General features: G+C 37.4%; 1 protein-coding gene across 1 annotated transcript; it reads left to right on the plus strand.

Moving 5' to 3' along the window:
- The first annotated feature begins 315 nt into the window (after positions 1-315).
- On the plus strand, positions 316-3,668 carry LOC140818594 (protein OCTOPUS-like). The gene is given in 3 exon segments (XM_073178607.1): positions 316-891; positions 894-2,508; positions 3,264-3,668. Coding segments are annotated over 2 exon segments (2,046 nt in total). The 5' UTR covers positions 316-452; the 3' UTR covers positions 2,501-2,508; positions 3,264-3,668.
- The last annotated feature ends 12,128 nt before the right edge of the window (positions 3,669-15,796 follow it).

Genomic DNA, 15,796 nt, shown 5'->3' on the forward strand with positions numbered 1-15,796 from the left:
CTATTTATATTATCATGTATTACTTGATTTTTTCGGAAAAAATATTGAATTGAATTGGGTAATTTTTGTAAATCTATTACTATAACGAGGGTAAAATAGAAAAAGTATGTGTGTGCCACATAATGTTCATATTTTTGGGCTAAAAACAGTATAATGTATTAAAACTTATTTTTTGACCATCATGTGGTAAAAAAAATACTATGTTTTTTCAACTGAAATCCATGATAATAAAAAATATAGGATCCAACGGCAAAAGTTTTTTTTTTTTTAAAAAAAGTATCTTGAAGAGAGAGGTGTGTAAACATTTTCGTTTTTTATGCAATTCCCTTTCTTCCTTGCTCGTTCAACCGTTGAGAATGGAAGGAGAAAACGCCCCAAACTGAGTGAGACCCTCGCATTGATTGTTTAGCACAACATGAGCGTGGGCTGTAGCTGTGTTTGCACTCGCGGTTATGAATCCCACTTCTGCAGACCCAACAGCGCCTCCGCCTCCTCCGCCGCGCTCCTCCTTCAGCTGTGACCGCCACCCCAATGAGCAGTACACCGGGTTCTGCCCCTCTTGTCTCTGCGAGCGTCTTACCTCTCTAGATCACTCGGCCTCCAACACTCCCTCCTCCTCCAGTCTCCCCTCGTCGGCTTCCGCCGCGGCGGTCACCGCAATCAAGTCCCTTTTTTCGTCCGCATCGAAAGCAAACAGCGTCCTTACTCCTCCTCTGAAGCCAGTTAATAAGGCCTCAAATCCCAATTCGTTTTTGCCCGAACTACGTCGCGTGAAGTTTTTTTCTGCTTCCAAGAACGAAGCTTTAGGCCAGACATTTGAGCCGCAGAGGAAATCTTGTGACGTTCGGGTAAGAAACACTCTTTGGTCACTCTTCACATTTGGTCACTCTTCACATTAGAAGACGAGAATAAAAGTACTACCAGTAACAATAAAGCTTTCTCTTCCTCTTCTTCTTCTCATCAAAACCTCTTGAGTAGCCAAAAAATCGAATCTTGTATAGTGCATAAGCCAGTATTGGAGGAAACAGAAAACGACGGAGATTTTAATGACCTTGAAAATGTAGAGGATGGTGTTGTGGTCTTGGATGATTCTGGTGGTGGAGTAGATGGAGATGAAACTATACCCTTTCAAATTTCCGATTTGGAAAATTTGATAAATGTGGTTGAGTTTGAGGTGAATGGTAGTAGTGAGATTGTTGAAGAAGAGGTGTTGAGTGTGAGTAATTTGAAGCCTATGAAAGACCATATAAATCTTGATAGTCAGGATAAGAAGAGTTCAGGAGGGGGGTTTTGGACTGCAGCCTCAGTTTTCAGCAAGAAATGGCAGAAGTGGAGGCAAAAGCAAAAGATGAAGAAGCAGAACAGTGACAAAATCAGAGCTACATTGCCTGTAGAGAAACCGATTTCTAGGCAGTATAGGGAGAAACAGTCTGAGATTGCTGATTATGGATTTGGGAGGAGGTCGTGTGATTCAGATCCCCGGTTTTCTCTGGATGCTGGGAGAATCAGTTTTGATGATCCTAGATGCTCCTTTGACGAGCCTCGAGCTTCTTGGGATGGATATCTGATTGGGAGGAGTTTTTCTAGAATGGCACCTATGCTTTCTGTGATGGAGGATGCCCCTGCTGTGCACGTGTTGCGCTCAGACATGCAAATTCCAGTTGAGGAGCAGTCAAGAAATTTTGCAAATGAAGGTGAGGGTGTGCCTGGAGGGTCTGTGCAGACCAGAGAGTATTACTCTGACTCTTCATCAAAAAGGAGGAAGAGTCTTGATGGCTCTAGTTCGTTCAGGAAGACTGCCGCCGCCATGGTAACTGAGATTGATGAACTGAAGATGGTGTCAAATGCGAAGCTCTCACCCACTACTATAGACTATTTTCAAGGGACAAAAGTGGTAGTTGGGGAACAAGATCTGAGGGATTCGAAATCAAACTCTTTGAGGGATGACTGTTCCGAGACTTTTGAATTGGGTAGCGGATTTAGGGATAGTAGCAGTTCTGTGATAGGCAATGGGGAGAGGAAGGAGTCGAAGAAATCTAGGAGGTGGAGTTGGAGATTATGGGGCTTTATATACCGGAGAAATGGTGGTAACAAAGATGAAAATGCGGAGGAAAGAACAAGTCACGTGAATTGGGTGGAGAGATCTTTTTCTGAGTCTTGGCAAGAATCAAGGAGGGAAGGAAGCATCGATCTGAGAGGCGGGTTCAACAGAAATGTGCCTCGAAGCAATAGTGGTGTGAGCTGGAGAAATGCCCCTCAAGTTGGTGAATCATTCGGGAGTGTGAGGCATTCAAATGTCGAGGTGAATGGGCACGGGGGAAAGAAGAGGGATGATTTCGTGTTGGAAAGGAATCGGAGTGCAAGATATTCTCCAAAGCACATCGATAATGGACTCCTGCGTTTCTACTTGACGCCAATGAGGAGCAACCGGAGAGCTGGGCTTGGTAAAGTCAAACCGAAGCACTCACACTCAATAAGAAGCGTCCTTCAGCTGTACTGAGATTCAAGGTCCTCTAGTTCTTTTGATTTAAAGATGAATTCATAACTAGATTCTTGTTGTTTGCGATGCATTTTTTGTCTTGGTTTAGGATATTATTTTGATTTATGGGATTATTTAAATAATGAGGAAATCTAATGTTTTTACTTGCCAGTTTTTGGGAAAACCGAATCAAGTTCCTTTTTTTTCGTCTTTTATGTTTGTTTTTTCCCTATGAATGCTATAGAAATGTGATTATGGAACATGGCTGCTTATGGCATGCCATTGCCCCCATACACAAACCACTCCTGCCGGCGGCCCGACGATATCATTTCTGCTCTTTGAATTATTATTCCTCTTAAATATATGTTTCCTTTGATTTTAACAAACTCTGAACAAAAGAATAGTTCAATGATATTCTTTACCAGCTTTATGAACATCAATCGCCTTTTCTTGTTCCGATGTTACTCACTTTATGAACATTTATCTACTTTCTTGATTTAATGAATACAAAGGCGAAAAGCTCGGGATAATCACCACAATCAGTATGGTGAAGGACACACTACAGGGTCCAGACTCAATAATACAAATTGAACATCCACAAACTTTTACAGTAAAACGTACTTAAGTGTTCGTCACACAAATTTACCATGGTCTCATGTGTATTGATCACATTTTTGCTGATACCATTCACTACACATGCGCTTATTTTGTGTTTGCACGTGATTTGTGCAAGAACGCCCACACTTGTGTGTCTCTTCTTCCGTCACTGAAATTGACTGTTCAGGCGAGCAGGACTGCACCATTCGCCACCATGGATTCAAGGACATTAACCGTGCTAGGCCTCGACAAACCATGTCAACAAGTCGGGGGTTAAGTTCAATGCGGTCGTCGGTCTCTGAAGAACACTGGGATGTTCAGAGCTCCAGGTTCTCTGAGCCAGTTGTTACAAGATATCTTGGACATATTCGTACGATCAAGAATATGTTTTATGATTATCAGGGGGCAATACTGTACCAAAAAGGACTGCATAAAAAGGACTGGTGAATCAGAATCTATCTAGCAGCCAGCCACGAATCACAGGCATCATCTGTATTTGTCAGAATTTTTCATTATTGTCATATTCTTCACTGAGGAATCTGTACATCTCTCTAGGGTAATGGGTCAATCATGGAGTATGAGAATTTGGGTGCTTTTGGGTTCAGTACCCTATCGAAGGAGGCACTGCCCCTTTCCACTTATTTTTTGTCATGTGGAATTTATTTTTTAATTTTTTTTACAACAAAACTCAACCATGGTTCACTTTTTCAAAATCAAGCAAGCTCTCTCTACAAAAAAATCTCTCACTTCCTGATCTTTTTCAAAATCAAGTAAGTTCTCTGCCCACAAAAAAAAAACATCTCACTTCCCATTCCTTTTTTCAGCACAGATACAACCTCATCTCATTGAATCAGGCAAGGTGAGGATTTTCTTTGTCACTGTACAATTTTTTTATATATATAATGGAGATATTTGTGTTTGTTTCAAGAAATTTGGGATTTGTTTCTGGTTATTTCTGTTTCGGGCCATTATCATCAATTTCATGTAAATAACCAGAAATAAATCCCAAATTTATTGAAACAAAAACAAATATCTCCATTATATATATATAAAAATTGTACAGTGGCAAAGAAAATCCTTACCTTGCCTGATTCAATGAGATGAGGTTGTATCCATGCTGAAAAAAAGGAACGGGAAGTGAGAGGTTTTTTTGTGGAAAAAGAGCTTGCTTGATTTTGAAAAGGAACGGGAAGTGAGAGGTTTTTTTGTGGAGAGAGAGCTTGTTTGATTTTGAAAAAGTGAACCATTATTGAGTTTTGCTGTAAAAAAAAATTAAAAAATAAATGCCACGTGGCAAAAAATAAGTGGAAGGGGGCAGTGCCCTCTTCGATAGCATCGACTGAACCGTGGTTTTGTTTATCTAAAATGGAAAACCTTTTATTTTTATGAAATGATACGAGTTTTAACATTTCCTGCAGCGGTACATGTGTTTAATACTTCGTGTTCGTTAATCTCCTGTGTACTTGTTGTATTAATCGTCTAAGGCTGCGTTTGGTTGGAAGGATATGATAAACTAATGATTAGTATGTAAATGATAAAGAAAATGATTGTGGTAGGATTGTAATATATTGTGTAAAATAATATTATGTTTGGTAAGATTTTTAAGTGTAGGATAATTTTGAATTTTTTGATGAAAAGACAAAATTTGCATTTCCCCTTCGCGGAGGCGACGGCGACAACGACAGTGGCGGCCGGAAACCGCCGGCCGGAAATGTCGACCGACGGCGGCGGTCGGCTGGGGCTCGGCCGACGGCGGCGGCGGCGGCGGTCGGTGGCGGGAAGTGGTGGTGAGTTTGATTATAAGAGAAGGATAAAATTGAAAAAATAGGAGGTATTAAGAGTTGGATAAATAATCCTAGTGGGTGATGAGGTATTATTTTAACCTACTTAATATAACCTAATCATTAATAGAAGGGATTGACTCGGTTAAATAATCACGCGTACCAAACAGCTGACTAGGTAGGATAAAATAATCTATCTCGACTAATCATCCGAACCAAACGCGGCCTAATAGTTATTGTGTACTTGTTGTATTCATCGTCTAATAGTTATAACATGCAAGATAGATATGTGTCAAATCGAGATTAATGCATTATGTACAAAAAAATATTAAATTCATATATAGTTTATGTAAGATATAAGTAAAAAGTATGTTAAACAAACGTTCAAATAAGGCATTTCCTATGCCACTTAGGAGTGCATTTTCTATGTTCGGATGAAACTCATCCATGGAGTATGACAATTGGCAAAATCATATCATTCATTTCATTCCCCAAAACATGATGTTGCCCACTGTAGAACATCAGCAATAGTGTTGAGGGAAGTTTGTTAACGTGCGATCGACTCCCACTTACTGAATGTTGACTATATCACTCAACTTTACTTTTCTCCTTAGATGATAGCGAAGAACAAGTAGAGGAGAAAGAAAAATACTTGTTTTGGGAATGATGATGAAGATGGTTTTGAATTTTGTTATCTTTGTTATTTCAATTTTTAAGTTGTTAGAACTTCTCAAATTATATTTCCTTTATTTGGGAATTTCTCAATGTAAATATAAGTTTATTTGTGTAATATATTGTTGTGGTTTATATAGTACTACAAAGTTAGTTGTTTTCTAATTTATTTGTTAAATAACACTGATACCCCCATAAGGACCAGGGTGAAAAATGACCCGAGAACTAATTGGATAGCCTAGATCAGAGCCAAGCTGTCGGGAACTATCCTCGTCAGCCGGGCGTTTATTCTCTTCCCGAGCAATCAAGAGCTCGGGCTCTCATACAAGTTCCCGAGAACTTCCTACCTGGGCTACCTCGAGAATTGCACAACACTCGAGTGTGATTGATATGAGCAATCTTATCTGTCAGAACAATATGGGTTTGACGTATGACAAAAGTCATCAAAAAGTATGGGCAGCCGACTTGCCATACTTAGCAGGTGACACTGAAATCAAGGTAATGATGGAATTTCCTCCTATAAATAGCAGGTACATTTCTCATTTACAGATTCTGAAAAATTGAACTCTCAAGCACTCACATATATTCTCACATATATCGCTTGTGTTTTTCATCTTCAACATGTTGACTTAAGCATCGGAGTGGTCACGCCGGATACCCCTTCGGCGCTCATTCACGAGTTCTTTTCTTATTTGCAGGTCTCGACTGAAGCCATTATCCTTACTCATATTCCATAAAAACAAAATCATCTTCATATCCGGTCAGGGACGTAGCCAGGAAATAATTTGAGGCTGGGCTGAATGCCGACACTAAGCGTCCCTACTAGCGACGGCTTTTCCAAATACCGTCGCCGATTTAGATCGGCCTGTACTCAACCGTCGCTATATAGCGACGGTTAGAACAAAATCGTCGTAATCGTAGCGACGGATTTAGTAAAACCGTCGCGAATACATCCGTTTTTTTTGTAGTATGGGCTATGGGCTAAAATTTTTAATAAATTCAAAAATTTTAGCGACGGATGTAGTAAACCGTCGCTAATCGATCCATATTTTTTAGTAGGCCCAAAAATCTAGCCTGGGCTGGAGCCCACCCCAACCTCTCCAGCCTTTGGGGTAGCTCCGTCCCTGTATCCGATGGATTGTCCACTTATATCGTACCCGATTCATTCGGATATCATCAAACACTGTGTCAATATGTTTGGGATTCAATGTGTCCACTTATATCGTACCTATACAAAATTTGATTGATGTTTTTGAGTGTATTTAAATTAAATGTGATTTCGATGGGGTATGTATAGATGCAAAGTGACTTTTAGACTCGCCTTCGCATTAATCAGTCTATATTTATTCAATTTAATATCATCCATCAATTTCTAATAAATTATAAATTTTTGGCTCTCCATCTACTTCAAATCGTTGGGAGGTTGAAGGGTTGTGCCTCACACTTCCTTTGATACTTTGGCTGCAAATCTCATTTTACTCATATTTCAAATGTAATTTATTTTTGCCTGCATCATGTTTCATTAAAAGACTCAAAAATGTCACACATACTTCTTTTACAAGTTGACACTTCTTGTGGAGCTATAATCCTATTTAAATGATTTATTGACGCAACCAAGGGGCCCATATGCATTTTTATACACATATTTTCCAATCTTATTGCCATGAAAATTGTAGGTTAGGATGGCAATGGGTAGGACATGGGTCAGATTTCATACACTCATCTCCATACCCATTTATTAAATTCATCCCCATAATCATCCCTATACCCATCGGGTATTGAATTTTATCCTCATTTCCATACTCATCGGATTATCGGTACTCATACCCTACCCAAATACCTTATTATCATATACAATTGAATTTTTTCAAATTTAAATTGTTTCGATGAAGTTATGAATATCTAAAAAATTATTTAAATGAACAATATAAAAAATTATTAATGATAAAAATTTGCAAAATAAACTTTATAGAAAAAAATAATAAAATATTAAAAATAGTTTATATTAGTTGAATAAAAGTATGCAATTCAACAAAAATAAAATATTTTTCAATTTTTGAAGTCAAATATGAAATAAACTTACCAATGGAGAAGACGAAAAATTGAATGAAAAATAAAAGAGCGGTAAAACCTTGAAACGTAAAAGTGATGCGAAAGGGAAGAGAAAGAAAAAATATCGATTTACTTGAATTTGAGAAGATAAATCTTTAATATAAATACATATAATTATTATATATGTATGATTTACTTGGATTTGAGAAGATGAATATTTAATATAAATAAATATAATTACTATATATATACATATATATATATATTTATATTTAATTTAAATGGGTATTTGGGTCGGGTGTGGTTCGGATTATATCAAACCCGCCTCCATACCCAAACCCGAAACTCATACCCGATTACCCAATTACTTAATCGGATCTAAAAATCCTTCCATGCCATCTTCTATTTCGGGTCGGGTATCAGATCCTCCAACAATTTCGGAGGAAATTGTCATCCCTAATTGTAGGCTTCTCTCCAGGCATCGTGCATGGGTGAAATTAAGATCTTGGTTTAATATAGATAACATCAATATATTATAATAATAAAACAAAAAATATGAAATCTTTTAATCAAAAAACATGAAGGAATGAACCTTCTAAATTGACTAACTCCAAAATTTTGTTTTGGGAATTCATAGAGATAGAAATCTAAAAATAGCAGAACACGATGAAGAATTTTGTGTATATTTCACTGTACATTAATGGGTAATTACATGGGTTTAAATACAAGTGTAGGAGAGAAAAACTAGCTTAAAAAATTAACCAATGTGAGAATGAATTCTGTTAGTTTGTTAGACTCTTCTACATGCTTCTAGAGACACCCACACATGTTTGACCTCAAGCATGTGAGTAAGAATAACTCTTGTAGCTGGACGTATTACTTAACTTGCCCCCGCAAGCTCAACGATGGATTAAGCACAACGCTGAGCTTGGATCTAAACTTGGTAAAGTAGGCGGCAGATAATGGCTTTGTAAGGACATTTGCAATCTGATCACAAGTTGGAACATGACGAACAAATAGAGCATTAGATAGAACTTTTTCAGGAACAAAATACAAGTTGAGTTCAAAGTGTTTGGTCTTAGAATGCTGGACATGATTGGCACTAAGAGCAATAGTGCTCAAGTTGTCACACCAGAGAGCTGGAGTATCATTAAGGGGAATATGCAGTTCTGTGAAAAGAGATCGAAGCCACAACAACTCAGCTGTAGCATGAGCCAAACTGCGATATTCAGCTTCCGTACTAGAGCGAGAAACAACCTGTTGTTTCTTGGAGCTCCAAGAAATTGGAGAAGTTCCAAGAAACCAGCAGAAACCAGAGGTGGAGCGACGGTCATCCGGATCATTTCCCCAATCTGCATCACAAAAACCCCTAAGAGTAAAGCGAGCACATGCAGTAAGATGAATCCCATAATGCAGAGACCCACTGAGATATCGAAGAATTCTTTTGACAGCTTTCCAGTGTAGGTGGAGAGGATTTTGCATGAATTGGCAAACCTTGTTGACACTAAAAGCAATATCCGGCCTAGTGATGGTTAGATATTGTAAAGCACCGACTGTACTTCGATATAGTTTGGCATCATCAAACGGATCACCTTCCTTGGCCGTTAGTTTAAGATTGGTAACCATTGGAGTTGGCAGAGACTTGGCATTGTGCATTTTTGTCTTGAGAAGAAGATCTTGAACATACTTCGTTTGACAAAGAAAAAGGGAGCTGTCTCGGAGCTTGGTGACTTCAATGCCCAAGAAGTAGGATAAGTTGCCCAAATTTTTTAGTGAGAACTGACTGTCCAGCTTTGTAATGAGAGTAGCAATTGAATGAGGATCACTTCCTGTAACAATAATATCATCCACATAGAGAAGAACATAGATAATGGAGACAGAACAGTAATAGACAAATAATGAGGGGTCGGCTTTGGACGCAGAAAATCCCATCTGTTGTAAGGCTGATTTTAGTTTGTCAAACCAAGCACGAGGTGCTTGCTTAAGACCATAAATTGCCTTATGCAATCGGCAAACCAATGTAGTATCACCTTGCTTTTGTTCAAACCCCGGAGGTTGTTGCATATAAATTGTCTCAGAAAGAGAGCCATTAAGGAATGCGTTGTTAACATCTAGCTGTTGAATGGACCATTGCTTGGTCAAGGCAATGGTGAGAACAAGACGAATAGTAGTAGGTTTAACAACCGAACTAAACGTTTCAGAAAAGTCAAAACCAACAACTTGGGAATAACCCTTAGCAACGAGTCGAGCCTTATGGCGAGCAATGGAACCATCAGAGTTTGTCTTGAGTTTAAAGACCCATTTACAACCAATAATAGATGCATTAGCCGGAGGTGAAACTAAGGACCATGTGTGATTACGTAAGAGGGCAGAATACTCCTCTCGCATAGCAGTGCACCATGCTGTATTAGATAAGGCATCACGGAGATGGACAGGTTCACTGGTAGTGGGTTGATGTACCGTGAGAACTTTTGGCTTGAAAATTCCAGCTTTGGATCGAGTAACCATAGGATGAGTACTAGCTGGTAATGGATCAGAGGACCTAGGATTATTTGGAACAAGAACAGAACACCTGTCAATGGACAGAGAAGGATCAGAAGAGATGGGAATAGGTCCAGGTGGATCACAGGGGTCATTAGGCGGATTGGGTGTATGTGGAGAAGAAGGATGTGAAGGAATATAGGAAGGTGGGGTGGACAAAAAAAGAGAAGTAGAGGAACGGTTGGGGAAAGTGGTGGACAGTTAGGGTTGCTTGTGAGACAAAGGAAAGATAGCTTCATCAAACTTAACATGTCGAGTAACATAAATTTTCCCATCAGGACTGAGGCATTTATAGCCTTTGTGTTTGCTGCTATAACCAATAAAAGTACATGGTTTAGAACGAAAGGCAAACTTGTGAGAATTATAAACTCGAAGATATGGAAAACATAAGCAACCAAACACTCGAAGAAAATTGTAATCTGGACAGATATTGAACAGCCGAGTAAGAGGAACATGACCATGAGTAGCTGTGGTAGGCAGGTGATTAATAAGAAAAACCGAAGTGGAAAATGCATAATCCCAATATTCAAGTGGCATATGTGCATGAGCAAGAAGAGATAGACCCATATCAACAATATGACGGTGTTTTCTTTCCACAATCCCATTTTGTTGAGAAGTGGGTGGACAAGAGACTCGATGGGCAATACCCCATTTTTGTAGCAAAGGACTCAAAGCACGAAACTCACCCCCCAATCTGTTTGAAGTGCTTTAATTTTATTATTGCACTGAAGCTCAACATTGGTTTTGAAGTTTTGAAACACTCGAAAGACCTCTGATTTTTGTTTGATAAAGAATATCCAAGTAAAGCGACTGTAGGCATCGACAAAGCTAACATAATATCGATAACCATTTATAGAAATATTAGGGGCAGGTCCCCAAACATCAGAGACAATTAATTGAAGAGGTGCGGAATAAACAGTGCGAGATGTTGAAAAAGGTAATCTATGATTTTTGCCCAATTCACATGCCGCACAAAGAGTGTCATTATCATTGAAAAAAGGGGTATTACAACTAGATAAAATTTGCTTAACAGTAGAGAAAGATGAGTGTCCTAATCTATAATACCATCGCCGCAAGGAGGATGAATCCTCTTTAGTAGTAGGCTGTGACTGAAGCACTTGATTATGAAGGATGTTGGCTGGAGAATCAGAGGAGAGGGTGAGACAGGCTGCTGGAGGAACTACTCGATTGGACTTGCGAAGATGAAATCTGTATAGGACATTATGCAGAGTTCCTTGGAGGAGCGGAGTTCGTGTTGCTAGATCCTTCACGACACAAACACGAGGATAAAACTCAAAGACGACATTATTATCAAGGGCAAAACGACTTACACTGATAAGATTTTAGTGATATCAGGAACTCGAAGCATGTTATGTAGGTTAAAAGTATGAGTGCCAAGGCTCATGTGAGAGTCAAAAAATGAAGTTCCAATATGTGAAATAGGTAAACCTGATCCATTACCAATTAGGACTTTACCTCCGCCGGTATGTTCAGAACCAATTGTGAGATTGGCAAGGTAATTTGTGAAATGATGAGAAGCTCCTGAGTCAGGGAACCATCAGTCATCATTGAGCACCTCCTGTTGTTTCATAGCCATCGTAGCTGTAGGAGAATAATTAGTGTCTCGTGTGTGGGAAGATCCAGAGGTTCTGTGCTGTGGGACAAAGTCTTTATCAAAGCGATAGAAACATTTTTCTGCAATATGATTGGAATATCAACAAATTTGACATTTCGGACGAACATTGACCTGGTTCCAATTCTTCCTACCACCTCCTCTGAAGGAGCGGCCACGGCCACGAGAAGAAGTGTGAGTATAGGTATTCTCACGGCCTTTGGATTGAGAAAAAATAGTGGCATGAGCAGCGGCAGGAGGGATCGGATTATCCGTAGTGATATTGTAGGAATCAATACGTCCTTCATGAGCAAGAATAAGCGCACTAGCAAAGGCAGCAGACAAAAATTCAGATCTCGAGGTAATATGAACAACAACTGATTCATATTCAATCCCGACACCTCCAAGAATATAGAGAACGTGATCTTCCTCAGAGATAGGATGACCGCATGCTGCAAGCATGTCAACATTGGTCTTCATTTTGCTCAAGTAGTCCTTCATGGTTTGGCCACCCTTCTTGAATGTTTGCAGCTGAAGTTTAAATTGCATAACCCGAGCCTTCGATCTGGAGGCAAACAATCGAGTGACTCGCAACCAAAGTTGGGCAGTAGTATTACAGCCGATCATCTGGCTTTGGACACCTTCCGCTATTGATGCTAATAGGAAGGAAAAAAGTAATTGATCTTGCCTGCTCCACGTGACAAACATTGGATTCACTGTGAGAGTTGATTCTCCGGCATCAAGCATTCGCGGTGGGATGGGCGTATCTTCATTAAGCAGATACTCAAGACCCAATCCTCTAATTCCTGAGAGGATTTGTAATTGCCAGAGAAGAAAGTTATCGTCATTCAATTTTACGGCATTAATTTGATTTGCTGGGTTTACTAACAGAGGATTGAGGGTAGGATTGGGGATGGTATAGACACTGGATTCTATGTGAGAAGTGGCTTCCGCCATTAAAGGCTCTGATACCAAGATAGAAATCTAAAAATATCAGAACACGATGAAGAATTTTGTGTATATTTCACTGTACAGTAATAGGTAATTACATGGGTTTAAATACAAGTGTAGGAGAGAAAAAACTAGCTTAACAAATTAACCAATGAGAGAATGAATTATGTTAGTTTGTTAGACTCTTCTACATGCTTCTAGAGACACCCACACATGTGACCTCAAGCATGTGAGTAAGAATAACTCTTGTAGCTGGACGTATTACTTAACTCATAGAGTAAAGGTTGACGTGACCGTTTTGCAAATACGTTGTTCGAACTTGATCTCTAATGTTAGCATTATAAGTAAAAATTGGAGTCAATGGTCAAGATATAACGATAGTTATGAAAAATCAAAATTTTCAACAATAACATATCCAATGCTTTGTTCTTTTGGTTCGGATACTTTCTTTCAAAAAATATAATCATGGTGATAATGAAGAAAACAATTGAGTTCCATAAATTCTATTCAATTATAATGAAATCACACAAATAATAATTAAAATTGCAGAAGCATACCAGAATCTATGATTTACAGTTGATTTTTGGTGATGATATTCAATTTTGAAGTTTCCTTCCCAACTAGAGAGTTTTGTTGATGAGATACAAAACTGAGAATGACGTTCTGCAAAATTTGGAAGGACAATAACAATGTTTTTATAATTGAGCAATTTTGATTATTCTAATTTTTCTCCCTCAACAAACTAGAAATATCTTATATGACATCCAGATAATAATATTATGACAATTAAGCCCTTAAACTGATTCTGTAATTATAAATTAGATAACATCAGTTTATGACTTATTTAATCGACAATATTTAAACATTTATAATTACAGTTATATCCCCAAAAATTCTAAAAGATTTCTTCATGAAATAAACACAAAATTCAAGATAAGGAAAAAAAACCCTTACTTTAAATCAACATACCTTAAAGTAAGGCATTTAATTATAATTAATATATGATTACATAGATTCTCTTGAAAGTGTTCACGAAAAATAGAAATAGGGCAAGCCAAAATGTGCACCTTCAAGGACAACAATTCCATATAGAGAAGGAATATATGAATGTGGTGATCAGTAAAAATCACTTTATTCACATCAGTAATGTATATAAATTCATATAAACTAATTTTTACTAGACTTGCGTGAATTAATATTTTAAACCGTCTACATGAGGTCCAATGCCCAAAATCAACAACACTTGCATATGCATTTTATTTCTTGACCTATACAGTTAAAAAATAGAGAAAACTATATTTTTGGTTCTATATTTTTGTTACTTTGTGATTTTGATCATCTATATTATCAAATTTCAGTTTTAGCTATGTATTTTTTTTTCAAATTTAATCATTTTTCATTGAGAGAGCTGATGTGATACTATACACATCAGCACTATTAAAGTAGATGTCTTATAAGCCAACAATTGACTAGGAAATTTATTGACTGAGTTGTAATTAAGATTCTTTATTTTAATATAATTTACATATCATTCATTTTACTTTATCTTTATACACATCAATCAACATATATAAAGACCTTGATTATACTTTAATACAAATGAATTGTAATTCAATCTTGAAATTCATTTATAAACAATGTATATTCTAAACATGTTCTTAGTCGATTCAGCCGCCTAAAAACAAGGATAAAAGACGCTTAAGCTTGAGACTAGCATATGTGATGTTGTTTAACGTGTTTCATGGTAAGTGCATAAAGATGTCTAATCATGCAGATGAGTAATCATATGGTGATTTTACCAAACAACCCTTTTATCGAATTTTCCAAATGGTTATCATTCATCGAGAGAAAAAGTCTGTAGTTGTGCTTATACATTATTAGTCATTACGATTCGGGACAACACTAAGGCTCTACATACTATGATTGTGCTTTGACTCGTTTACCGACTCCGCGAAGGTCACAAGGTGGAGAGATTGAGTGCTATTGCGACATGTGTAAGAGTGAGTGCATTGTAGTCGGGAATTCAGCGCTCACATACGGTCAACCCTAGCTATAAACCAATTATTACAGATTCGATCAGGATATATGAGATGAAGTGACCGTACTATACGTTAATCATAACCAATTAGTTCTTGCAGGCGCTATCAGTGATACCTAGAGAATCATGAGGCGTTACTACTAGACGCTTTTATCATGATTCGATGGATTTAATCAGAAAATGCTTTATCACATTCTCATGACCAAATATTGGTGCATGGAATGAGACAAATTAGGGTAAGTCCGAATATAGGAAAATTTCCTAAATCACAAAGAGTTGTGAATCTAAAGCTAACTGTATCTCTGAACTATTGAAGATCCCACAAGCACTGGTTCATTTGTTCCTACATTCAAGGAGATGAATTTATATAAAATTATGAGATAATAAATTCAAGGATTTAATTTATAATAATTAAAATTCAGAGATAATAAATTCAAGGAGTTGAATTTGTGAAAATTGAGAGTTTAAAATATTAAACTCAAAGGTTGAGTTTATTAAAGATTAAATTAAATATAGTGGGAAATATGTATAATTATCCAACATGCTAAATAACTAAAGTTCTTAATGCACTTTAATATATTAATTATTTAAACTAGTTGGATTAGTCTAATTAATTAACTAAGATCATTAATATTTATTAAGGTACCCAAAGCATATAATTAAGGAAACTAGGTTAAAGATTTAATATTTAGTACGAAGGTCACAAACCTTAGCCTCCAATGCATTTTTGAAAATCCCCCTCTCATTCTCTCCAAAATTTTCGGCGACCATCAAAACTTTAGGGTTTGAGTCACATTTTGGTTTTTGACCTCGAATGATAAAAATTCATCTAAATTTTACTCTGCAATTTAGAGGAAGAACAAATATTCTAGTCGTGAACTTGATTAGAGAAAGAAGATTTCAAGAAGATCGTTCGTAGAGAATACTACAAGAGATATTTCCGTCAATCTCAGAATAGTTGGTGCCAAGTACTGATTAATTCACTAAATGTATATTTATAAACACACTATGAATGCTTTATTTGTTTAAACCATACAAGCGTCCAAAGACGTTGTTTGAACGTAAAAAAAAAA

Source organism: Primulina eburnea, chromosome 17 (assembly GCF_022965805.1).
Source record: "Primulina eburnea isolate SZY01 chromosome 17, ASM2296580v1, whole genome shotgun sequence".
Lineage (NCBI taxonomy): Eukaryota > Viridiplantae > Streptophyta > Magnoliopsida > Lamiales > Gesneriaceae > Primulina > Primulina eburnea.